Below are 27,844 nucleotides of genomic sequence, written 5' to 3' on the forward strand. Positions count from 1 at the left end.
AAGCCATGCATGCCTCTTTATAATAGTCCCCTCTGCAATGACTCTTTCGACATTGTCCGCTGCATCGAAATTTGATTTAAGGAGACAGGTAGATACGGCCCTTCCGTCTGCTGCCAGCTGAGCTAGTTGTGATTTGAGTGGCTCTGGGGAGGACGAAAGTAACGCAGAAATTTCCTCTCATTTATGGCAGTTATAACTAGCCAAAAGGGTTGCATTGTTGGCTATTCTAGTTTGATAGGCCGCAGAGGAAGCAGCCTTTCTGCCCATGGCATATATTCTTTTTGCTTTCCTTATCCGGTGGGGCCTCGGAGGAAGCAAGGGGTGTGTCTGCTCTTTTTCTAGTTGTGGTAACAACCAGTGAGTCTGGTCTCAATTGGCCTCTTATATATAAAGGGTCCGATGGTGCAGGCCTGAATAGTTTTTCAGGTTTGTAGTGATATTTTCGAATGCTATAGTTTAGAATGGCAGTTTCAAATATAAATGCACCGAAAAAATGCATTTTTTTAAAAATATTTAATTAGGGGTCCCCCTCCAAACCTTGTTTTATACCCCTTAACACCCATTTTAGTAAAAAACCTTCATTTTTTTGATGCATTTTTTTCAGAACTTTTGTCATTCGAAACTATGTTTTCGAAAAAATGACTGGATACCGTTTTTCCACACGCGGGTTAAAGGCCCGTGTGAGATTGGGTGCTTCTAAGGAAGGCTGTATCCTGTGTTGGACTGATTTTGGAAGTGTTCCGCCGCTTTGGCTAAGACTTCATTGAGGAGGGGTTGATTATCGACAGGGGAATCGACCACTGGAGTGTCCTAATTAAGAGGGGAATCTATGGAGTACATGTTAGCCTCCTGGTCTGCCTCTGGGTCCTTGTCATCCCCATAATACAACTGTACTTTGTAAGGGGACATGAGAGCAAGACCTCTTAGAAAGGGGTTGAGTGGGTAAGGCAGAGGCTTGAGAGCCGGAAGAGGCTGAGGTGAGAGGAGTGGAGTGGAAACTCTGAAAGTAATCTGGGTTTTTTCATAAAAATTGGCCATGAAGGTCATTCTTCTCATTACCCTATCAATATCTTGAGAAGACCATTCCTTTGAACTTGGGATCACAATAGATTGGGGGAAAATACCCAAATCCTCATCAGTGGGAGGTATCATTTTCGGTCTAGAGTCTCTAGGTTTCTCTATGGCCTTGGATAATATTCCCTTTTGTGGTGTCTTCTCCCTAAGAGGGCTCTTGTCCCTGTGAGGGGTTTTAGAGGTCTTTTTATGATGAGTTTCCCCACCCTGGGGCCCAGAGGAGTGTTTCACAGACTTCTTGGGGCCTGCCGCTTTATCCGATGTCAAGCATTGAATTTCGGGTGTGGTAGCTGAGGCTTCGTCCACGGACAATCGGCCTTCGAAAGGAGTTTTTCGAGTGACCCCCTTGCCGTCTTTCGACGGTTGACCCCTGTCGTGTGGCAATCTTGATCGAGATTGCCCAGAGGACCGGGACTCGGTGGACCTTTCTCGGGGTGTCGAACGTTGTTGAGTATTCAACTCCTTTGTCGAATCCCGACTAGGGCTTATGTGCTTGGTAGTGTGTGCTTTTTGTAGCGCTACCGCCGCCGGGAGTAGTCCCCACAACATGGCCGCCGGCCTGTCCTACGGGGTCGGGGGTCTGTGCTTGAGAAGCTAAAGCTACTCCGTTGCCCTTGCCCTCCGAAAGTACGGCGTCGCTGCCATCGCTAAAGGTTCCCTCTACCTCCATGGCCTCGAGTTGCCTGGCGTTGTGGGCCCAGCGTTTCGTGAAGCGGTCCTTTAACCTCTTAGGCTTGAAGAGCCTGCAAGCTCAACAAGACATTTCGATGTGGTCTCTTGGGAGACAAAAATTACAAAGTAAGTGTTTGTCCACCCAGGGGAATTTTCGATTACACTTAGGGCAAAATTTAAATGGTGTATTTTCCATAATTATGGGTTATGGAAATGTCAGCTGGGTGAACAAAGTGTAGGAAGGGGAGAATATGAATTCTAAAATGGCCTCCCCCCTCTCTCCCTACTGTCTGGGCCGAGGCCTGGGGCAGCCTTCCGAGGCCAAACTGTCCGGCACGGTGGTCTCTGACTGGCAGTTTTTTTTCTTCACCGGCGTGGTATTTCGGCAGCCGATGAAAGGATAGAAAGAAATACTATCGTAATTGTGAAAAGTTAATGGCTTATCGCCGAAAGGAACTCTGCTATACTTGTCCGTCTAGCATGGTGGAAAAAAACAATCTGAGGGACCTCGACACGTGGGGGATCATGGGTACAGTGGACGTCACACTAGGGATAGTATTACTGGCACGCCCTGCCGACGTCCCTTTTCGAGTTTCGAAAACAACTGTAACACTAGATGTCGGCCTATGCACAGCATGTGATCTAAGCAGATTCCACAAGCCTCAGAAATATATATATGTATTCGACAGACGGGCATAGAGGCAGAAAGGCAGGCAGACACAAGCACACTGCATTTGAGTGTAACAAAGCTGCACATATGACAGACACACATACACAAAATCACTGACTGTGTCACATCTGTACACCTCATAGACGTGTCACCCCCACCCTCAACTCACACACGGCACATCCTCAGACTAGTATACAGCCACATACGTTGCAGAGACACAACTATAAAAAGAAAATGTTGTGTATAACATAATACATGCACACAGACACATGGACTATGATTGTGGCACATTTGAACAGCATAGTAACACACACATCACAGAATACCATTTACCTTTTCGCCATCCACAAGGATCCGGTCGCCCAGCTTGAGACCAATAGAGATGAGCATGAGGTTGCCGGGGATGTTGTCATAGTTGGGCAGCGTGACTTTGGGCAGGTTGCAGCTCAGTGGCACTGCATCGAGGAGCAGCTGCTTCAACTCCTTGGCCACCATGGCAGACTCGGCCTTGTCCAGGGTCATGTCCATAGGGTCAGGCACCACGTCAGACGGGTTCTGCCCTTTGCTGTTCTGCAAGGCAGAGAGTGAGACTCTATTAACCTGCTCTTCACTTGGCTAATATTTTTACCACACACAAGAAATATGTCCTGCTCTAGGGCTAGGCACCTTCCCCTCATATTTCCCCATACAGGCCTTTTCCCTCATTCGTTTACTTTTAGCGAATTCCATTCTACAGGTTACCAATGGTTTGAGCTGGATCAAGTTGATTCCATACGGGTGTTGGATCTCTAATGAAATGCTATAATGAGCATGGCAGTTAATCCCATTGGTATCTTGTTTACAGGTTTCCCATCAATGTTTACAAGTTTCATTTGCCATTGGCACAGCTCATGCAGAAGTTTTAGTAGTTCTTAATGCTTATTGTTGATTTTTCCCCTTGACATAGCTCAGGGGCAACGCATTTGTCTTGGAAGCAAGACAACGCGGTGCAGCACAGGTTCGAATCCTGATTCCGCACTTAGAAATCACTCGCTGGTATTAAGCGCGTTATAAATGAACAATAAAATTCAAATAAATAAATAAGACTCCACACATTTGTATCCCTAAAATGTCATCCTTAGCCCCAAAGACTGTGGGAAGTATGGTAACTTAACAGTGTGGGTGGAGAGTTCCTCTTGAATTTTACGACCCAGCAGCCCCTCTCCTTTCTCAGATCTAACCCGGACAGTGCTGAGGCCTACTCTCCCACATGGTCTGTCTCCTCCTGGCAGCGCTGCCCTCACTCATACTGCATCTTACCGGGTTGACAACGCCATCCTACATGTCTCCTTCTGTGAATCCTGCACTCGCTTATTCCCAATATGTGATCCTCATAATGTCCATCAAGCTTTATTCCTAGCAGGCCCACTATTCCCTGAGTCATCACTGTGTGCATAAGGCCTTGTTTATGTGGTAGCGGGCATTCTCACTTCATGGTAGCTGTCCCCTCTCTAGGTAGTGCCCAATGATAGGTTACCCCTTATCCAGTACACACTTCCTTCTGAGTGATTGACACCTCTCTTCTTCAAGCTCTAATCTTGCCAGCCCGTGGGTCCAGTGGTCCTAGCTGTATGTAGCGATTTGGTGCCATTCTTTCTTACTTTCTCTTCCTAGCGGTCCTGCCCCCCCCCTACCAGCCCTAACACTAAGGAGAGTGTTCGTGTCAGCCTTCTGCATGCTTCCTCGTTGACCTGCGCTCATTCTGTCCTTACCCTTACGGTGGGATTGGCGCCATGCTCCAGCAGACACTTTACTGCTCCGAGGCACAGGTTGGATGCCGCAATGTGCAGGGCCGTTCCGTGGTTAAAGTCACTGCATGTAGTATTCACCACTGCATCAGACACGATCCGAAAAAACAAGGTTAATTCTCAACAGTAATCGGAGCACTTGACAATGCCCCCATGAGCACACTTGCCTTGAATTCCCGTCAAGTGTAAGAGTAGCAATTTATGCATGTTACACATGTTCAACAAGAAAATAGATAGTAAAATAAAGTCATTTTTTTCTCAAATTGTATATTTTGTTTTCTGTTTAACAATGGATACAGCTGTCCTGATGAAAACAGTTGTTGAAACTACGATGAAGGGAAATTACTAAACCCTTTGGAAAAGCGCACTTTTGGAAGACAGTGTTATATCCCGGGAGGATAGCTCAGCGGCAACGTGCTCGCCTTGGAAACAAGACGACATGAAACAACACAGGTTCAGTCCACGCTTAGAAACCTCTGGGTATTAAGTACGTCATAAATACGCAACTAGGACATATTCCTGTAACAGCGCCTCAATACCCCCGGGCTGTGTGAGCGCTTTAAAAATGCAAATAAAATAAATACATAAATATCTGTCTCGCCTAGCAGACTACGGTTGTTTTCCTTTGTTGTTGATGTTTGTTTCACATCAATGAGGACTTTTTAAAGACTAAGGTTTTGTTTTCAGTATTTTCAAATATTGAGGATCTTCATGTATTGGTATTGCACTGAATGTATTCCAAAAACATACGCAGGGTTGGATTGTAGTGTGATGCATAAATAGAATTTTGCACATTTCACATTGCACTGTATGACATTCTATATGTACGATTATTGTGATGTATTTTAACTGATGAAATAGTTTGTATTCGTGACGTTTTTTGTATGTCCAGCAATTTAATTAGACAGGTACGGCGGCTTTTCAAAATATAATTGTTATGTGAAAAAATAATACTTATCCTCATTTCATATTTTTAGTGAAGCACCCATGGAAATTTGACCTGCATGCTGTGTTGAATGGTGGGTGTTATGAGTCATTGTTACTTTTACCCCTTCATCCTGCACTCCCCACCAGCTGTTTTAGCTAGGGTGATACTTCCATAGAATGTAATGGCCAAGCCATGCAGTACATGCTGCTATATGCTGGTCCCTCTTTTATGGTCAAATGTATTATGTTAATAGGTTGCATATATACACACACAAAACAAGTACAATACCAAACTTTAAACATTCAAATAAATGAGGCTACTTGTTACAGAATATATAATGTTGATCTCTGTGGCACCACGTAGAGGTGATAGGCATACCGTTACGTGGTGCCACATAGATCAACATATATAAATATATATGTGCTGTACCAAGTTGCCAAATTTTTTGTGCATTACAAGGTCTGAGGTACTGACCCTGTAGTTATGGTTATGTTGATCAACCTATAGAAAGAACAGCTTTTGGACGGCTCATCACGTTGGCGCTGCTCAATGAATCCTCGCAAAACGTTGCAAAATAAATTATACAGCCACCTCTGAGTTATTTTGCAAAGTTTTATGCGATTTCATCAAAGGGGGGGGGGTTATAATGGGGGAGCCCAAAACCTTTAAAATCTGGATAGACATGAATGGAAACAAATTTTGCTCGCATCTACAGCCCAATCCGCTGGATGGATTTGTACCAAACTTGCCAGACGAGCAGCGGTCTGGTCCCGAAAGCGTGCTTTTGCAAATTTGGTGTTAATCCGACCAGTAGATTTTTTGAAAATGCCCAAAATAGGTCAAAATAAATTTGTGATATCTCGGACCGGTCTGCGAACTTACTTCCTGGTTCTGTGTCTGAGGACACCTCTGAGTCAACCAGGGAGCAGCGTAACGTTTGCGGACATTGTACGCGCCCACTGATTGGTCGATTCAAAACATGAGGTGCGTCAACATTTTTGAAATGGACACCATGTTGGATTTGCGAACTGCACCATAATCTGCGAACATCTTGGTAAAAACATATTCAAAACACAACATTACACTTGTCAAACGGATTAAACTATCTCAGGCAGGTGAGGAGTGACTGGGATGGGATATGTCCAGAAAAGGTCAGAAATTGGGTGCTTTATCTTCTCTGATGTCCGCGAACATCTGAAATGTTTGGGGACATTGCTTTGATGTTAATAAACTTCAGAAATGTTTGAGGACATCCGTGCAGGGTTGGTGAAGAGCAGTTATTAGATGGCTTATAAATTTGGCGCTATTCAACGAAACTTCACAAAATTGTGTTATAAAGATATAGACCCAACTTTGAATGCATGTTGCAAAGTGTGATGCCGTTTGTCAAGGGGACAAAAATAACGCGGAGGTCCCAACATTTTTGGATGGCTTATAACTTTGATGTCATTTGACGAATCTACACAAAGGTTTGCAAACATACTATAGACCCAACTTTGAATGTTTGTGCAAGGTTTGAAGTGATTTTGTCAAGAGGGGGCAAAATTGAAGGGGGGTCCCAAAGTTTTTGAAATCAGGTTAGGCTTAAATGGGGATTGTGCCATGCCCCGCACAATCTTGCCACTGGCCATGGCCACCAGAGACCGGCTATGGGGTTAAAGTGGGCATGGACACCAGGGACCTGCTGTGTGGTTAAACTGGGCAGTGGACCTGGCTCCTGGCAAGGACAGGTACAAAATAAAGTGATATAACTTTGATGCCAGAGGCATAGCTTCGGCGATGCTCCGGACAATCTGGCCAGTGGCTATGGTCATTGGGGACCGGCAATGGGACTAAAGGGGACGTGGCCACCAGGGACCGGTTATGTGGTAACATTTTCGAAATCAGGATAGGCTTGAATGGGAAAATAAATTCTGCTTGCGGCTCCAGCCCGAAGAGCTGCAGCAAACTTACATGAGGAGCATCAGCAAGGACATGAAAGCATGCTTTTTAAAATCATACTTTTTAAAATCTGTCCTGTGTTTTATTTTTTCCAAAATGTCAAAATGTATGTACAAACAATAGTGATATAACTGGGCAGTGGGCCTGGTCCTCGTCCACAGCAAGGAGCATTGTGTACTCTGATTTGCTTTTTGGGGCCTGCTGCATGGCCGAAACCCATGCCCCATGGATTGTGAGCACTATCGGTCACAGTGGAGAACAAGGGTGGTATGGTGGGGCTGGGGTCATGGTCAAGCCTCATGCCCCATGCAATTCCACCCTGGCTTGCATCCCCAGCATGTGCTGCTATAAATGGCACATTGGTATGCGCTGCAAACATTATGTTTGTTAAGGAGGTTTATAGTCCTTTCATATATGTTAAAAGAGGAATTATTAATAACCTTTATACAGTGCTGAAACATCATGAAACATTTTCACTTACAGAAACCATTGAAATTCAGTGAAAAAACGTTTTTTAAAAAGGGATGTTATGGTTAAATTGCACTAATAAAAACCTATGAAATTCACTGAAAAAGCTTTATTACATTATGGTTGCAGGGTAAAATCGAAAAGCCAAACAAACTGGCTAGTTATAAGTTGCGCAACCATAACTTGCGCCACCGCCATGCACTGCTAAGACTAACACATAGACACCACTTCTTTGTAATAATCCTGATGGAAAGTCCCTACAAGGAGTTCTGTTCAGTTAATTATATATATTATTTCATGTTATGCTAATAGGATTTTATACAGCACTAAATCATTATTAATCATATTATATATTAATCATATTATATATCATAGTTCTATTATATTATAAAATATTACATTATATTATATTATTATATATCATGTCATGTTATAGTGATTGAATAGGTTCACTCTGCTTTACATCCCCTGGCACAATCATCCCCTTTCTACATATGTGTTTCAAGTTCCTTCCTGTGGAGCATACCTTTGGGTTTGGATGACTTGAGCAAGATGCGAATCAGCTCCGGAACATCAAAGTAGGCTGCGTAGTGCAGGGCGTTCATGTTGGTCCACCGGCTGCGCAGTGTGACATCGGCTCCCAGCATGAGGAGCTGGCTGGACAGCCGAACAGCCGCTGCTGGATCACCTGCAAAATGGAAGTTCCTATACTAAGTGAAATGTAGTTCCCAATGTTAAGGACAGGCAGGAGAGATGCATGCGTTCTGGTAAAGGAACAGGTAAGGGAGAGGTAAGGCTGCCAGGGTTTTTGCTAGTGGTAGAGCCCTCCGTCAGGGAGGACCCACTAGGAGCTCAGCCACCACTGGGTATTGCGGAAGCCTAACCCAGTGGTGGGTCCCAAATTGCCCACTTAGAACGGTGCAATTAGATCTACTGAGGGAGTAGCATGGTGTGATTTGCCAGCTGCTAGTTTAGTTAGGGCGATTCCCACACTAGAAAAATTATCTCAGTAGAGCCGAGGAGCAGAGTTTTCAAAACTATGTTGTCTCTGACACTACCGCAACAGCTGAAGCTATTCTACGTAGTCTTCGAGTAAAGTCAGTGTGGGATATTTGCAACAGTGATAAGTGAAAGCTAAAAGGTTTTGAATAAATGTAAACCACTAACACTAATTGGGGCAATCCGCCCGACCACCGTTTTTCAGCCGGCTCTGCCATTACAGAAGGGGAAAGACCATATGAAAATCAGGCTTGATTCCACCCATAATGGGGCAGTCGAGCTTGAACTGCTACGTCGCAACCCTTATGCACGAGACCGCAGACATGTTTCAGCTTCTTTGAACTACATCAGTGAGATATAGCTTCTGGTCACCGGGGGATATTCCTATTTTGCAATGGGGTAAATAATTTTCCTGGTCTATTGCATTCATGTACGTTTACTCCGGCCATTGTTACAAAACTCAAATCTGGCCAAAGAGTTGAAAACACATTAAACAGTAAATTGGGGATAGGAGGGGCCTGAGGATATGGGACGCTTCTGTGCTTCCTCTCATCCGAGCAAAAGGACATTTAATGCCTGCCTGCAGAATAAAGAATTGGTGTTCTACTTTCTCACCCACGCCATGTGCACCAGCTTTGCAGGCATAGTGCAGGAGGGTCATGTCAGTCAGCCCATCACGATCATTGACGTGGCCTCCACGCTTAAGGATCTGGAACAAAGAAGAAAAGGCAACTCAGAACATCCAGAAAAGAAGTCATTGGTCAGGCTAAATAATAAAATATAAATGCCCAAAAAATAATTGAATCAATAGATAGGCTTAATAAATTAGGGAGCGGGGAGGTTTTGACATTCCTCAGATGTAGCTCTGGCGAGGCACATTCTTGTTCACAATATATAGTAATGCCCATAATAAAGATATGGCATTCTGAATGTTATGTAGAGGGTGGTTCAAAGGACCGAAGATTCCGATAAATACAATTGTGCTTACGGAGATGGGGAAGAACTAGAAGCATGTAGGTATTTGTGAGGGTGCAGAGGTAATGCTCGGACACAATGGTGGCATGTTTTTGGACAGAAACCTTTATTATATGAAAAAGGGGTGGAAACATGCCTCTCTGTCCCTAAAACTAAGAGGGGTCTTCCCTGGCTTTAAGAAAACTAAGGACATTGTCAGAATTTCCAAAGTGATAAAGTCCATCACTGGCATGGCTCAAAAAGCCTACCTCTGTCCCCAACACTAATAACTTAAACCAACCGTGCAAGGATGATCTCTTTCCAAAGTAAAGTGTTTTTGTAGATACAACCAACAGAAAAGTTCCCAGTCTCTCTGTAATCAAAAGTGATAAAAATAAAGAAATGTTCAAAAACTGTAGGACTCAAAGGTTAGGGTCGTAGTGCTTCCCCCTCAATTCCTTTTTGTAGTGTTTCTCTCCTTCTTGGGTCTCTCAGGCCTATATTTTCTCATACAAGGGTCAGTAGGCAGATCACAAGAATATGTTCCTTGTATTGCTACTGATTATTCCACCAAGTTGCCAAGCAATTGTCCTCATAGACTGTCCCTCTTTGGGTGCGAGTCCCAGTCCCGTAATATTCCGATTGACTTTGTTTCTGTTTCTCATATGGGTGCGGGTCCCAGACTCGCAATGTTCTGATTGGCTTGTGTTTCCATTTTTCGTGTGGGTCTCAGACTCGCCCTTCATTCCCAGGGTCCCATGCCCTATTAATCCAGCTTCCGTCTTCACCCCCTTGTCCAGCACCTCTCGGGTAACTCATGTACCCGTTTTTCTTCCTGGCAGGTACCAGCATTTCCCGAGCAGCTGCTGCTTCTCTTGGGGCTCCGTCGCAGTCTGCAGCATCTCTGCAGACGTCTGCTTCTGCCTGGTGGAGTGTCTTCTCTCATGGATGCTTCACCGGTCCTCTGGATGCCCACAGGTGCTTCTCAGCAGCAGCCTGTGCAGTCCTTGCTTCCTGGTCCACCTTTGAGTTCACCACCTCTGCTCGCGATTTCCCTCCTGCTGGCTCTCGTCTGCTTGGCTGCTGCATGGCTCATCGGCTTCCTCCTTGGAGGACAGGTCTCTCCTCGCATCTCAGCTGTGGTGTGTTTAAACTCCTGCGTTGGAAAGTGGAATTGCTTTGGGCCAATGACATCCGTTGAGAACCTAAAGTGCTCACTCTGCTTCTCCTGAGTGATCCTTGGACTCCTGGTCATCATCTTCTCAGTACATAAAATAAAGTCAGATGTTGCATACTTTTAAACCTTGGAGAATGCAGTCTCATGAAGTAGATTACGTTTCTGAATACATGAAATAGAGTTATATGGTGAATCATTGCTGGCACTATTATGAATAAAAGCTAAGGCAGAGCCATTAATTTGGGTTTTGCAGTTCTTTGCAATTTCCATTTTTAAGGATGTGTTTGTGTTGGACCCATAAAGAAGGATCCAAGCTCAAAGAACCTGCAGGTTAAGTGCCAGCCATCATGTGACTATTATTACATGATGTGTTAGCCTCGGCTGGTTGATCAAATACTTGTATTATTTAAAATCAGCAGCTGATGCATAAAAGCCTGCTATGAAGACCCATAAAATAGTTTTGATCTCCAACATTCATCATGGCATCAACACACCTTTAAGTCCAAATGATCAGGCCTGCAAATGATGTACAACAGAAAGGTCTAACCCTAACATTGTGTTTACTAGGGGGGCAAAAAGGTAGGATTCTTAATATATGAAACCATGTGTAGTAAAGCACGTACTGCTTGATAACGATCGTTTGCAGCACAATGAGACTATTGTGGCTGTACCAAGATCCTGCACCAGCCAGCCATGCAAAGTGGGGAACAACCTTCATGTAAATCTGCTAGTTTTAACTGAGGTAAGGAGGATCCAATAGCATAAAGACCATATGCCCATTTTCAGGCATAGAGAAATTTGAGCAGCGTTCATGCCTTACCATTTACCTCTTGGACAATGGAAGCAGCTGCTCCGCTGAGTCATTGCCTACACATTTCACACTTAAAAACAGAGATTAAGTTCCGTGAACACCTCAAATCAAGCAAGGCTCTCTGTTGCAAAATGTAGAAATACCAGACACAGATCCAGATGCAGGCTGGGAGGGTTGATACAACATTAAAGGGCAGAATGTTCTTACATTCACTCACAATGTATGCTCCGAGTGCAAGCCCCCTTACACATTCTCCTATCAACTTTTTCATAGCCTTCTCTTGCACTATTCGCATCCCGTCCAACATCCCACTCCACAGATATATGAAGGTATAAGGAGAGAAAGTGATGTGCAGATCTGAAAGCGGCTTTCATCTATATGAAAGGGTTCTGTTGTGGGAGAGACTGAGGACGAAAGGCATGAGTGAAGGGTACGTGAAGATAATGAAAGCGCTTCACGGTGTTCATATCATTCATATTGTTATGGAGAGTTTACTTCTGTAACTGGCAAGCGACAAACGCCTTAAATTCCCTCTACCGGTGATCCAGCATTTTGCAGTGGACCACTGGCAGAGAGAGATGCTAAGCCCTACATTGGAGATTTTTTAAAGAAGAAATCTAAATGAATTCTGAGACACTATGCATTGATAAATTATTTCAACACATACGAGGTTGTTTGCTTACCTACTACGGAAGGGAAAACTATAGAGCAAAATGAATAAGATGCACTTGGAAATATTGACTGCACACTAAAGGCATGCTTTTATATGTCATAATATTTTAGGATTATATTAAATGATTGAATGAAGCCAATTGAATGACGATGTGGCATGATTCCATTCTTCTCCACCCGCCGCCTCACATTGTTTAACTTCCGTTTCAGCTGCCTCGCGGCCTGATCTGTGAGTTTCCCTTCTCCTCTTGTCCCTCCTCCTGCTCCCCCCCCTCTGCCCGTCTCCGACCCAGATTGGGCACTGGCCCGTTGTTGCATGTGAGTGTATCTCCACCATTGTGCTTGGCTCAGCTCATTCCATCTGCTGACTGGAGCACACAGTAGGGTTTAGAGCTTTGCTCGTGGCGCGATTCCATTCTTCTCCACCTGCCCCCCTCACGTTGTTTCTTCCCTTCCAGCTCCTCGCGGCCTGATCTGTGGGTTTCCCTTTCCCGTTGTCCCTCCTCCTGCTCCCTCCCTCTGCCCACCCCAGACCCCGATTGGGCACTAGGCCCTTCTTAATGTTCGCAATGGCAGGGCATCCCCACTGCCCGTTGCAGGACCCGAGACAAAGGACAGCCTCGACAGAAGCAGCTCCAGATGGTGCCTGCTGGTGTCAGCCGTGAAAGCAAGAAGCATGCAGCTGTCAACCTGCTGCATTAGACACGGAAGATGTGGTCAGTGGGTGGCGGGCAGCAATCACTGCACCCCACTAAACTTTCCCCCACCCTCCAATTACTCCCATTTCTATTATCGCACCACCCTGAAGCATCTCAGTGAGCTTTATTGTTTAGCCTTCTCTCGCATCTCTCCAGGAAAGGCACATTCTTGCATTGTTTTTGTGTTACAACTACTCCTATTTTCCCTTCTTTAGGAAAGTGGAATCTGTTTGTTTTTGCATTGCGCTGCCCCCCCTGTCTTCCATCCTTACTGCTCCTGCGTTCCCCTGTGGGTGTTGCCTGCTTGTTGCCTACTTCCGTGTGAACCCTCCCCCTCTGTTGCCTCCTGTGGTGCTCGGCTGTGGGTTGTGCTTTTCCTCTCTCTCACTCTCCCTTCTGGCCGCCTCACACCCTCTATGGTGCTCTCAATCTCTCCCATCGTCTCAAACTGCTGGTCTATCTCCTATCCTATCCCTCTCATTAAGTATAGAAGGAAAGAGTTCAAGAGGGATATCCTGGCCTCCAATCCAGGCCTCCCTATCGCTGATACCCACATCAGCGGTTCCTCCAGACTGACTCTCACTGACATCCTCTTTGTTGTTCCTTCTCCAGACCTATGGACCCCTCATATGGTCTCTGTTCCCTCTTCTTTCTCGTCTCCCATTAATGGTGGCACCCGGTGGGAGGTCCTTGTGGGCCCCCTTCCATTCCACCAAGACCATCATCAATGTGTATCTAAATGGTATCGTCATGGTCCAGGGCTCGCAGCCCAATCTCCCCCTTCTTGATGGGCGTCTCCCGCACCTCATCAATTTCCTCACTTCTCTGACCTATACCACCTTAGTCTACTGCCTCTGCCCACTCTCAGGCCTTTCTACTGCCTCCGTTGGGTGTTCCCTCACTGCTGTACCCCACCCCAGAAATATTTCAAATGTGGCAGCCTGCTCCATGTAGCTACTCTCAATTCTCACTCTGCTGTCAAACATTCCTCTGACATCTGCCACCTCCTTGAAGACCTTGACCTTGACCTGGATGTCCTCACTCTCACTGAGACATGGTTCACTGCCAGCTCTGTCACAAGCTTTGACACTCTCCTCCCTGAGGGCTACAAGATCCTTTCTGAGCCCAGAACCAACCAGCCCAGAAGTGGAGTGGCCCTGATCTTTCCGGAGTGGGTCCCTGCTTCTGTCATTCCTACGCAGGCCTACTCCTCCTTTGAATGCCTAGTCTGCAGGCTCTCTATCTCTCCTGGCCTCTGACTGTGGCCACTATCTACAGCCCACCTGGCCAGGTCACCCTCTTCCTCTCAGAATGGGATGACCTCTCTTCTCTCCTTGCCTCGACCACTCAACTTCTACTCTGACCTCAACATCCACCTGTACGCTTCTAATCCCTCCTCTGGGCTCTTCCTCAACCTATGAGACTCTCTCTCCCTTTCCATTCTTCCCTCTGGACCGACACTCTGCTTGACACACCTTGGATGTTCTCATCTCCCCAGACATCCTCATCTCAAACCCTTTCACCACTCCTCTCTCTTGGACTGACCACTTTCTGCTCTCCTCTCACCTGAAACATCTTGCCCCTCAAACAAAGCCTACCCTAGCACTGCCACCTTCCTTCTCGGTCATTCGGCCCATGAAGCGAGTTTCAGTGGACGCCTTTACCTCTACTTTCTTTGCTCATCCTACCTCTGCAGCTGACTCACACTCTGACACAGTCCTCTCTAACATGCATCTTTCTATCTCCAACACTCTGAACAGCCTTGCCCCCACCATGAGAATCTGCCTGAAGCTTACCTCCAAGTTCAACTCTTGGCACGACTCCGGCCTTGCCGCCCTGAAATGCAAGTGCAGGGTGACAGAGGAAGTGGAGGGCTTTGGGTGCATCCTCTGACAAACTGACCTGCTGCCTGCTCTAAAGGCAACAGACTCTGTCCTCTCCAAGAAGAGGGTCCATATCCAAGCCCACATTTCTGCAGCCTCTAACAACACGGCCAAACCCTTTAAAATATGCAAGTAGCTGGCCAATCCTACTGCAGTCTCCACCTCTCCAGTTCGCTTCCAGGCCCTCTGAACGGCTCTGGCCTCTCATTTCAGCACTAAAACTCAGGACATCCTATCCTCGCTTTCCTCACCCTCTCCCTCTCTCAGGCCCCCTTTGGCCACCTCTCCTCTTCCGTTTTCCTCCTTCACTCTGACAACACCCGACGATGTCTCTAGACAAGTCTGATCTATGAAAGTGTTGCCCAGACAGGTTCTCCCCTGCTCCTCCAGAACCATCAAGGGCCGCATTTCAACCCTCGCGCCAGCCTTGGATGAATCTGCAATCACTCTTTCACCACTGGATCTTGTGCACCCCCTCGTAAAAAAAGCCTTCTGCCGATCCTACATGTCCGGCAAACTATCGCCCGATTTCTATCACTCTTTTCCTGGGCAGAATCCTGGAAAAGCTGGCCATCTCCCAGCTTACCCGCCACACTGAATCTGTTGGACGAATTCATGACCACCAGTCTGGCTTCAGAGCAGCCAGAGGCATGGAAACTGCTCTCCTGAACAACCGTGAAGACCTGCTCTCTAACCGCAAATACAGCACTCCTTCTGTCCTCACCCCTTTGACCTGTCTTCTGCTTTTGTCGCAGTGAATCACACCACCCTGATAAAATGACTCTGTGTGAACCTGGGCATCACGCATCAGGCGTTGGCATAGCCAACCTCCTTCCTCCTAGACCGTCCCTCCCAGGTCCAACTTGGATCCCTTCTCTCCACCAACTATCTCTCCACATGTGGTGTCCCCCAGGGCTCTAGTCTCTCACCTTGGCTCTTCGATGTCTATCTGGCCCCTTTGGCCCACCTGATCTCCACCTTCTCTTCTAACATTCAGTGTTATTCAGATGACACTCTGCTCTCTTTCAGGCTTCCCTCAGCCTCTCTCCAGACTGGACTACTGCAACAGCCTCTTTCTCAATCTGCCTACCTCTACTCTTCGCCTCCTGCAACTAATCCAGAACAGGACTGCAAGCCTTATCGTTAGCCCCAAGCCCCGGGACTGTATCTCACCAGCCCTGAAATCTCTCCACTGGCTACCAGTGACTGCAAGGATCAGGTTCAAGACCCTCTGGATCGTCCACAAGGCTTCTTGGGGCCAGGGCCCACATTTTATCCAACTCTCTGTACCGAAATACCTTCTTTCTGGAGCCCTCTGCTCAGCTACCTCCAACTCTGAGGGTTCGATGATTCTCCAGGCAGAGAGTGGGGGGTAGATATCTCTCCTCTGCATGTGTCTCCCTGTGGAATGGCCTCCCTGCCCCCCTCAGACTTGAGCCGGAGCACCTGAAGTTCCGGGAGCAGCCAAGAACCTCCTTTTCTCCTCTGCCTCTCTCTCTCGCTCCCTTGCTAAGTTACCTGTCTCTTGGTTCCCTCTGAGTCACACTGAGTACCAGACTCCTCCACATCCAGTCTTCCTTTGCACTGCCTCTTGGCCTACCGCACACTTAGGGGCTGTAACTGTAAACCCTACAGCCCCCCCAGGCTTCTTCGACTTATCCAGAGCCATGCTGCACTGATCGCACTTCCCCCTTCCTCTCCCTTGCACTTCATCTTCTCCTTTCCCTTGCACTTCTATTGTCGCACTTACACGATCCGAATGACACAAGGCCTAGTAGGATTGTTTGTCTTCCCTCCCTTGTATTGTGGCGCCTAGAAACACTTGTATACAGGCGCGTTATGAATGCCATATCAATAGGCTACATATGTTTAGGAATTATTTCTATCAAGAGGATACTGTCTTAAAGAATCACCCACACATATCCTTATGAGAGCCAATTTATATGCCCTGAGGAAGCTCTGTCAGCGCAAAACATGTCGGTACTTTAGAAATGAGCACTTTCTGAATTGATAAATATCACATAATTTCAATCCTAATTTCAACCTAATGATTATTAATGATGATTGGTTAGAGCAATGTAACAATTCACGTTCTCTCAGTGGATGTCAATCTTGCGTCGCACATGTTCCCTATATTATTTCTTAGGCCACATGTAACCAACATAACATTTTGTCTGCGTCTCTTTTTCTCCCCCACTGCAACTTGTACTCTTCTCTCTTTGCTCTGGGGTTTTAAACAGATCGATGTGTGAAGAGGTATGCAAGCAACCAACATAACATACCATGGGGGGGGGGCAGGAACATGTTCCTGAAAGAACATGTATTGAGCCATGGTATAAACCAATGTAAAGCATTGGAGAAAACTGTGCATATGAATAAGATAACTACATATGCAATACTATGGAATACGTGGTTTGATAATCTTTAGGAGGTTGGCAGGAGGTGGGAGTTAAATTGATAGATTGTACTGCTAGAGGAATACTTAAAAAATAAATTATGAAGTGGTGGCATAGATACCGTGGTGGACTTCCCTACAGGGAACGCTAGGGAACTACAGGCTGGCCTCTCCACCGTGAGCCTCTAATGTGGGTACTGCGATTCCCTGCTCCTCTACCAGTCATCCCGCCCCCTTCCTTTCATCCCTCCCCATCCCTCACAAACCTTTCAAGAAAATACAATATATAGTTGTCCCTATATATACTATATAGGGACAGCTGTGCTACAAATGCACTACTTGTTTCAGCTTACCTTGGTCAGAGAATGGCCAAAAGCCTACTTCCAGGGGTTGGACTTCCTTACACAGTGTATTCTAGGGCCAGTTTGAAAAACATTTCCAGGGCCCCTTTTGTTTCCCAGTCTATCCCTGCATAGATAATTCTACAAATGTAAAGAATATATTGGAAGTCTTATGTACACTGCTCCAGAATCCAGACGAGGATTTTCTGAAATAGGTTTAATATACTTTCATATATATCACAATGAATTAAGTGCCTAGGAATATGGTTGTACTGTTTTGTAGGGAAAGCTAATAAAGGTGCCCCCACTGCAAACTTGGGTTTTTCCGGTTCAGTAAAATTGCAGGTGCCCGAGTTACCAGCAATTATACCAGCAATTTTACTGGACCGGCAAAAGTGTAATGAGGCCCATTAACTCTCAGAAAAATGCTTTGAAAAAACACTGGCAGGCACTTTGAGTGCAAGGTTTGATGGTAAGGATTGAATGAAGCGAGCTCAAAGAGTTCCCATGAGTTTGCGTTTTGGACCGGGAGGGGCAGGAACTGGGTGCGAATCGCCATAGTGATTATAATGGCCATAGGCGGGTGGGCAAATAACCAAACAGCACCTAAACACTTTGTGTCCCTCCTCATATGCCATTTCTCCCTATCTGTACCCTACTGCAATAGTTTCCGCTTATAGGTAGTGCAAGCGCCACCGAATAGCCCAAACTAAAATGAGCAAATGCACATAGAACCAGTTTCAAGCTTGTGTAATACAGAATGAAGCCCACATGTTTTACCCCCTCCATATTACTCGAAGACATTTGCACACATGAAGTAGTCTGATTTTTGTACTGCATGTGCTGTTTGACATTAAAAGAGACATATTTTTCCATCAAGCAAAGAGCCATTTCATACATGGGAAAAGCAGAGCAGCAATTGCTTTTTGTTCCTTGTTTCATAAAGAAAAAACAAGGACATTTGATGGATGCTCATTTGCCTTGCCTTTTCAATTGTATTTAGCATTCGTATCAGAGCCAATGCCCCCGAGTTCAGCAACAGTATAGCACTGCCAACCGAGTCTCCTACTGATATCATACTAAACTGCAAGTTGTCATGCAGCTAGCCCAATGAGTCGCTGTCATTCCTGTCACATCTTGGCTTTGTGAACTAACATCTTTTGGGATGCCTGGGCTGATCAGTGTTCTCTCATCGGCATCTTACTTCGGCATGATATATCATATCACATCACATATCACATAATATCATACTTCAGCAGGACTTGCTTGGTGCCTTCCTGAACCTGAGGCTATGTTAGAGTTCTTATAAGCTTCCTGGTCCCATGAAAAGTCTATTGAAGTGAAATAAGTCCAAGAAGCTCAGGCCCCTGAGGCTACATTTGTTCCAGACATCACTCTTCTTTTTCTGATCTTTGTGGCTTCGCACAGAAAGATGTCCACTTTCCGAGTGACCCTGGGATTTAGTCGCTCAGGAGAAATGTAGTCATTTCTCTATAACTGTGAATTATGGACTAATTATCCAAATCAAGCATCTTCTCCTTGGATGCCGATACTCAGGGCATATATAGGAAATATGGGAGATGTTTTCTTGATGACCTTGATTAAAGGCAAAGGAGCCATCTTTAATTTGCCTCAGTTGTATTCTTTTGGTCCTTAGTGTGTAGTATATTACATCTTGACAATGCAAAGGGCCATCTCTGCTCGGTAGAGGTCAGATTTATTATGTGCGGCTGAGTCTGAGTCGCTGCGGACCATGCAAATATATCCTGTCCTAACATTGGATGGGTGCCAATTTTTCCCCACTCTATGGCCCACACATCTTTTGCCAGCTTCTTAAAGTTTATTTCCAACATTTGTGCCTTGTTGGAGCCATGTCATTTGATGAACCTTGTTATAACATGCAGAGCTCCTTCAGTCCTTTCAGAGGTAGCTGCAATCTGTTATTTCCAGCCAAATGGGTTGGAGAAGGTTATCTGTTATTATGTCCATTGTATTCGGTGCAAGAAAGAAGAGGTTGGCACCCAGTTTTAAACAAAGTTCTTTTAAACAATATGATAAAGCTTTTCCAATTTGCCAGAACATATATTCGTTGGCTTGGAGGTGGCCCTAGTCTTTTATAGCTCAATATATGCCATGTTGCATTTGGTTTCCATTGAGGCCCATTATACAGCACGCACAAGCCAAAAACTCATCAATCATATTTTACTGTGGTGATGTCACACATTCCCACATCACACACGTACCTTACCCGAATTGCTGGTCAGGTCCCTTCTCACACTGCTCCGCACTCGCTTCTCTCAGCAATGCAGGAGGTGCCGAAACAGGAAGTGATATCCTCTTAGAGGAAAGGACCACAGCTTCCCTCTAAGAGTGTTGAAATGGGCTGAAGGATGTACATATCCAACTTAAAGTGTACATGGGTGACCATCTAACAAGGGAAATATTCCACCACGAGCTTCACTCTCCTTGTCCATCAGATATGACTCTCAATCCCTCAGTGGGATATTTTCCCGTTAGTTAAGTCACCCATATACAATTCGATACATTATAGATATAATATAGATAATTCCTTTGACTTTTAATTTTTTTATGTTGGTTAAAATAGATTTGTCTAACTACGTCTCATGAACTAGTGATATTATTCATTATATTGGTTGCTCCTATGTTCATCAAAATTATGAATGAGGTAAATCGTTCATTTTTATTATGCAATTGTTAGGCGACCCCCAGCACATCAGGCCTCCCCACATCAGAACACTGCTCACATTCCCCCAACATCTCCACCCCAGCTTCGAGGCTCAAGGGATTCGGTGAACCCACAGAACCGAAAACACCGTACCTTCTGTGGTGTACGGGCTCGATTACAACCTTTTCTACATTGGCAACTGCCTTGGAGGATATATCGCAGAAGGGGCGGCGTCACGTCATCACGTCGATTACGTGATACAGTGCGACGTTCCTCACGTGACCTTGGTGGACGTCACATGACCCAGAGACGTCACATGACCCAGGGATACACAGTATAAAGACCTGGGAGGCAGAATGATCATTGCTTCTCAGCTGGCTTCGGACCCTGTTTGGCGTTACCACTTGCTCCTTGCTACCTCGATCACGGAACTCTACCTCGGACTCTCTTGGACACCCCTTTGTACCTCTGCTTGGAACTGTTTACCTGTTGCCGGATTTTTGGACTGCACATCGACTTGTCTTTGGATCTTCCCTGTGTATCCTGTTGTACTTCTACGCCCGAGTCAAGCCCTATCTTACAGGTGGCCTACCCGTATCCACGCTCACCTGCGGTTCTACCACTCCAGGGACCGCTGTATCTTTCTGAGCCTCGAACCTCCCTACTAGGTTACCTGGGTCTCCAATACACCAGATAGGTAAGACACTTTAGATTCTTTTGTTTACCTGCCAGTAATGTGATTGCCTGGTGCTTAACCTCATTCCTTCTTGACAGCAGCATCGGTGTTCCAGAGGCTCCGTGGATCTGGGAAGACATCTCTCACCTGTGGCCTCAAGGGTCGCACAGCGGGTTTCTATTTGTTCCTCTGTGCGTCACTTGGGGACGGAGGTCTCATCGGTCTACACGACACTCAAGTCAGAACAGACTGAGAAGCCGTATAGTCGTGTTAGACGATGCAGGGATCCACGGACGAACCCATAACTGCTTTAGTTCAGGCAATTACAATATTAAGGGCAGATATGGCCGCCGCGAACACGGTGATCCATCAAAGGTTGGATACCATACAGAGCGTCCAGCATTCCCTTCCTGCAGACCCTGAGTTCGGAGATGGCAGCTCCTCCACTACACCCCCTCCTGTGGCTACAGTCCCGACTCCAATAATCCTCCCGACTCCTACCCCTCTGGCTGCTCCTGAACGCTACCAAGGCGATCCCAAGAAATTCAGAACCTTTGTTAACCAGTGCAAGTTACATTTCTTATGCAGGCCTTTGGCTTTTCCCACGTCCACTGCTAAGGCCGCCTTCGCCCTTTCCCACTTAGCTGGAACAGCTGCTGCTTGGGCTAATCCCCTGTTAGAGAACAACAGCCCAGTTCTTTATGACTTTGATTTGTTGGTCCTGGAAATGTCCCGAGTATTCGATACCCGACACAAGGCACAGTCTAGGGATTTGGAATTGCTGGAATTAACTCAGGGCAAAAGGACTCTGATAGATTACATCACCCGGTTTAACCAGCTAGTTGCGGAAACATCATGGCCAGAAAACAAGCGGGCGGTGGTCTTTTATAGGGGGTTGAGTAACACCATGAAAGACGCCTTAGCAGTGATCCCTTCTATGCCTACTCAGTATCAGGAATTGGTTGATCTTGTCCTGCAGGTAGACGCACGACGATCGGAGCGTAGAGCTGAATTGGGGGCCTCTTCCTCTCCTACTCTTGTTAGTACTCCCGCTTCCAGTACCGAAGAACCTATGCAAGTGGGAGGGTTACGCAGTCCTATTACAACATCTGAGAGGGAACGTAGAAGGGTAGATAATGCATGCTTTTATTGTGGCACCATTGGACATTTCGTGAAAGAGTGTCCTCGACGTCCCAAGAAGAATCAGGTTTTTCGGATGGCTCGACCTTAGAACCGGAGAACAGGTCGAGTGTCCCATCATCTTCTCCGGGTACCCCTCTTGCCTTTGCTCGTGTTCAGCCCATCTCCGTAAAGGCTACTCTATGTCCCTCTACGGGCCTTCTTCATGCAGTCAACATCATTATTGATTCCGGTGCCACTGGTAATTACATAGATATTGATTTGGCCCATTCCCTCAATCTACCCTTAGTGGTAAAAACACGACCAGAACATGTCCAAGCCGTAGACGGCTCCGCATTGGTTTCTGGTCCTGTTAGACATCAAACTGCACCCCTCTTGTTGAACATACAAGACATACACACAGAAACCTTAAGTTTTGATTTGATCACCGCACCTCAATTCGGTATCATACTAGGGATTCCCTGGTTACGTGAACATAATCCGCTGATCAATTGGCAAACAGGCACTGTACTCTTTGAGTCCGATATTTGTCAGGATTATTGTCTCCCGGTCCGTCAAGCCCCTGACACACCCTCTCGGGTCTTAGGAGCCTTAGCACAACTCACACTGACCGTTGACGATCCAGAAGTCATACAGTCCCATACTGTTGGGGGGTTGGTGTCTGGGATTCCGCCAGAATATCGGGCTTTTGAATCAGTTTTCGATCGAGGCTCGTCTGAGTTACTTCCTCCACATAGAACTTATGACTGCCCAATCGAATTGCTTCCTGATTCCACTGTTCCTTCGGGCAGGATCTATTCTTTGTCTCCTTCGGAGGAACAGGTGCTAAAAGAATATGTACAGAATGCCCTGCGTCTAGGACACATCCGCCCCTCCACTTCGCCGGCGGCAAGTCCTATCTTCTTTGTACCCAAGAAGGAGGGGGATTTACGTCCTTGTGTGGATTATAGGCGTCTTAACACGATTACCAAGAAGGATAGATATCCCATCCCGTTAATTACTCCACTCTTAGATCATTTAACACATGCTTCCATTTTTACCAAACTCGATCTACGCGGCGCATACAATTTAGTACGCGTTCGCGAGGGAGACGAGTGGAAAACGGCTTTCTGTACTCGTTACGGCTTGTACGAGTATCTTGTCATGCCCTTTGGCTTATGTAACGCCCCGGCCACGTTCCAACGATTCATGAATGACATTTTCAGGGATATTCTGGATGTGTACATGGTTGTGTATTTGGATGACATCCTAGTCTTCTCTCGTGATCTTGATGACCATGTAAAACACGTCCGAGAAGTATTAACCCGTTTAAGAAAACATTCCTTATTTGCCAAACCTGAGAAATGCCAGTTCCATAAGACCTCTGTTGAGTTTTTGGGTTTCCATATCACCCCTGGGGCATTATCCATGAACGATTCTAAGGTCAAAGCAGTCTTAGATTGGCCAGTACCTCAAACACTCAAGTCCTTGCAGGCCTTTTTAGGATTCGCCAACTTTTATAGGCGTTTCATTTCTTCCTTTTCTACGATTGTAGCCCCACTCACGGCCCTGACTAGTCCCTGGGTACCATATCAGTGGCAGAGAGAACAACAGGAGGCTTTTGAGACATTGAAAACCGCCTTTATTACCGCACCGGTACTCCAACATCCCAATCCTGATCTTCCGTTCATAGTCGAGGCAGATGCCTCTTCCTTTGCCCTCGGGGCTGTACTGTCACAAACATGTCCTAATACAGGCAAATTACATCCAGTGGCATACCACTCCCGTAAGTTTTCCAGTACTGAGTCTCATTATACCGTCACGGAGAAAGAACTCTTGGCTGTCATGGACGCTTTCCGTGTTTGGCGCCATCATCTTCTAGGGGCTAAACATCCCGTCACAGTATACTCCGATCATCGGAATCTACAAGATTTGGCCTCTCTGAAATGCATTAATAGCAGACAAGTCCGGTGGCATCTTTTCTTTTCCTCTTTTGACTTCCGTATTATGCACCGTCCTGGTACGGCGCATGGGAAGGCGGATGCCTTGTCACGTTCTCCGGGGGGGGTCCAATTGCCTACGTTCCCCGACACTGTTCTCGGAAAGAGTCATGTGATTTGTCTCTGTACTCCCTCATTATCACTGATAGACTCGGTTCGATCCTGGACTAGCAAACATTCCGATCAGTTGCAAGAATGGGACCCAGTGTATTCTGATGGACTACCCTTCGTACATGAGCGCCTGTTCCTTCCCACACCTGACACACGCAATCTGGCCCTTGAGTGGTCTCATGACGCTCCCTTTAATGCTCACCCCGGACAAGACCGCACTTTGGATCTTCTCAAACGTTGGTGTTGGTGGCCTTCTATGAAGCGCGATGTTGAATGTTATGTTAGATCATGCGCAGTTTGTGCTCAGGCTAAACATGAAAGGGGTCGACCGATTGGGTTGTTGCTTCCGCTTCCGGTACCTCCTAGGCCCTGGCATACCTTGACGATGGATTTCGTTACTGATCTCCCCAAGTCGAAGGGCTTTGACTCCATCTGGGTGGTGGTGGACACGTTCACTAAAATGGCCCGTTTTGTTCCTTGCAAAGGTATCCCTTCGGCTCCTGTGTTAGCGGATTTGTTTTTTGAACATGTGTTCATGCTATTCGGCCTTCCTTCGGTCATTATATCTGATAGAGGGTCACAGTTCACCTCTCGGTTTTGGAGATCCCTGACTAGGCTATTGGGCATTGATACCAGGTATTCTTCGGCCTATCATCCTGAGACCGATGGACAGACCGAAAGGACGAATCAATCTATGGAACAATACCTTCGTTGCCTTATATTGCAACACCAAACCTCTTGGTTGGCCGCTTTACGGCTTGCGGAGTTCGCATATAATGATGCGGCTCATTCGGCCACTGGTTATTCTCCTTTTTACGCCCTCTATGGCCAGCATCCCAAGGTCTTGCCGGTCCCTGATGCTTCTGGTTCTGCGAACCCTGCGGCCACGACATGTCTTAGGGATCTTTCTGCCTTACACGCTAGTACAGTGGTTCATCTCACTGAAGCAAAAGCTGCTATGAAGGCCCGTGTGGATGGCAAACGTCGGGCTGCTCCCCCTCTGGTGGTGGGTTCCAAGGTCTGGTTGTCTTCACGTCATCTTCGCCTAGAGGGTTGTCGGAAGTTGCTACCTCGCTTTGTCGGTCCTTATGTGATATCAAAGGTTGTGAATCCGGTGGCCTTCCGTCTAGTGCTTCCCAGCTCTTGGCGCATCCACCCTGTGTTTCATGTCTCCCTCCTCAAACCTTGTCCCGACTCTGTCCGTCTTCGTGCCCCTGTTGCCCCAGTGTCCTTGACCTCTCCTGACGTTTTCGAGGTGTCGGCCATTTTGGGCTCCAGATGGTTTAGGGGTAGGATCCAGTATCTGGTGGATTGGAAGGGTTATGGCCCGGAGGTACGTTCATGGGTTTCCGCCTCTGACCTGAACGCCCCTCGCCTGGTAGCCCGTTTCCATTTAGACCATCCGTCCTGCCCACGGGGTCGTGGGCCGTTGGGGGGGGGCTATGTTAGGCGACCCCCAGCACATCAGGCCTCCCCACATCAGAACACTGCTCACATTCCCCCAACATCTCCACCCCAGCTTCGAGGCTCAAGGGATTCGGTGAACCCACAGAACCGAAAACACCGTACCTTCTGTGGTGTACGGGCTCGATTACAACCTTTTCTACATTGGCAACTGCCTTGGAGGATATATCGCAGAAGGGGCGGCGTCACGTCATCACGTCGATCACGTGATACAGTGCGACGTTCCTCACGTGACCTTGGTGGACGTCACATGACCCAGAGACGTCACATGACCCAGGGATACACAGTATAAAGACCTGGGAGGCAGAACGATCATTGCTTCTCGGCTGGCTTTGGACCCTGTTTGGCGTTACCACTTGCTCCTTGCTACCTCGATCACGGAACTCTACCTCGGACTCTCTTGGACACCCCTTTGTACCTCTGCTTGGAACTGTTTACCTGTTGCCGGATTTTTGGACTGCACATCGACTTGTCTTTGGATCTTCCCTGTGTATCCTGCTGTACTTCTACGCCCGAGTCAAGCCCTATCTTACAGGTGGCCTACCCGTATCCACGCTCACCTGCGGTTCTACCACTCCAGGGACCGCTGTATCTTTCTGAGCCTCGAACCTCCCTACTAGGTTACCTGGGTCTCCAATACACCAGATAGGTAAGACACTTTAGATTCTTTTGTTTACCTGCCAGTATTGTGATTGCCTGGTGCTTAACCTCATTCCTTTTTGACAGCAGCATCGGTGTTCCAGAGGCTCCGTGGATCTGGGAAGACATCTCTCACCTGTGGCCTCAAGGGTCGCACAGCGGGTTTCTATTTGTTCCTCTGTGCGTCACTTGGGGACGGAGGTCTCATCGGTCTACACGACACTCAAGTCAGAACAGCAATGTATTGTGATTTCGATGTGAAGTTGGTGTAATGGATGATGTCCAAAATAAACTATTAATTGATTGATTGTTATGCCAAAAAGGATTCGACGTCCTTAATAAAGCTACAGGAGGATTTCTGGTGTCTTAGCAATTTATTTTGGACTCCTCGGCTTATCATTTTACTCTTATTATTGTGGATATGCATATTGCTGTTGCAGAAGTACTCCACCAAGTTATCATAAGGCCATGTTCGTGTCAGTATCACAGAGTCAGCCACATAGAATAGCAGTGGTTTTAGGAAAATCTGGGTGAAGTTGAATAAGAAGGGAGAAAACAAGCACCACGATTTAGCTGTGATGAGAAGGTACATTTGTCAGCTTGCCTTGTTGGCCATAACTCACTTGTGCCATTGAATTGCCGCACAGTTCTTCAACGATCTTCACCAGGTGAAATTCATTGATATTGTTTAATGAGGTTGCAGGCAGAGGAATCATCTATGAAGCATGAATTAAGGACGTATTCCCTCTCTACAATACATGTTTGTCCAGGAATTGTGAGACATCCTTTCCGAAACCTCCTGGAAGGGTGTCAGAAGAGGCACTTCTTCGGCCCATTCTTGAATGTTCTACAGAATAATATTTGGAAATAGTTTGTCTTTCACTCAACATTGTATGCAATAGGGTCTAGTTATATTCACAGCATGCTCTTTTGTCTCAGTTTCAATTTAATTCCAAAAATGGTAGGTTATATGTATTGGGGCAAAATCTGTCCGCTCCATTCCATATTACATAAAGAGGAAAACTGGGGCTGAATACATTGGTTCAATATTTATCACCAGTTCAAATGTTATTTAACTTGACCCAGATGTCCAGTCCTGCCGCTTACTCACCACAGTCGCAGCATTCTCTGACAACGGCGGGGGTGGTTTTCACATAGATGAACTAGAATAATCATCTGATCCTAATGCCCAGGGCAGCGTCAATCATTCCACTCACCTCGTTGCCGATGACATCGATTTTATGCTGCACTTGAGGGACCCACTGGCGGATGATGGCGAAGAGTTCTGGGACCGTGGTCTTGGGGTCATACAGGATTTCCTGGCAGGCAGGGTCATTTGGGTCAAAGAACGTAAAGGCTGAGAATGCAATGAAGGGATTATTATCAATCATCAATAAGGCATAATCAAAGGAATCGCAAGGGAAGAAAACATGCTCCATGTAAATTGATAGTTAAAACTCTTGACCAAGTGAAGCCAATTTGGACACACAGGAGCAAACTTCCTTACATGTGTTGCCCACAAATGCATGTCTACATGGGTATTCTAATGGATATTAAAGACAACTAGCAAGGATAACAGCCTGCTGCCAACAAGTACTATTGTAATTAGAAATGCATCTTACTTTGTCCAATGTACAATAAAACCTTTATGTTGACCTTATTTACTGATGACAACACGT

At 46.4% G+C, this 27,844-nt stretch overlaps 1 protein-coding gene across 3 annotated transcripts in view; it reads right to left on the minus strand.

Annotated features, from left to right (window-relative positions):
- CLIP3 (CAP-Gly domain containing linker protein 3) overlaps positions 1-27,844 on the minus strand; it is a 199,709-nt gene that overhangs the window by 53,600 nt on the left and 118,265 nt on the right. For all 3 annotated transcript variants that reach the window (XR_011302001.1, XM_069644314.1, XM_069644313.1), the window contains exons 3-7: positions 27,383-27,522; positions 9,155-9,248; positions 8,067-8,228; positions 4,168-4,286; positions 2,750-2,986 (exon numbers count right to left, since the gene is read on the minus strand). Coding sequence is in view for 2 of the 3 variants with exons in the window: in XM_069644314.1 (XP_069500415.1) it covers positions 2,750-2,986; positions 4,168-4,286; positions 8,067-8,228; positions 9,155-9,248; positions 27,383-27,522 (752 nt within the window). In the remaining variant the exon portion in view is untranslated. The remainder of the gene's footprint in view (positions 1-2,749; positions 2,987-4,167; positions 4,287-8,066; positions 8,229-9,154; positions 9,249-27,382; positions 27,523-27,844) is intronic.

Source organism: Ambystoma mexicanum, chromosome 2p (assembly GCF_040938575.1).
Source record: "Ambystoma mexicanum isolate Mex_15411 chromosome 2p, UKY_AmexF1_1, whole genome shotgun sequence".
Lineage (NCBI taxonomy): Eukaryota > Metazoa > Chordata > Amphibia > Caudata > Ambystomatidae > Ambystoma > Ambystoma mexicanum.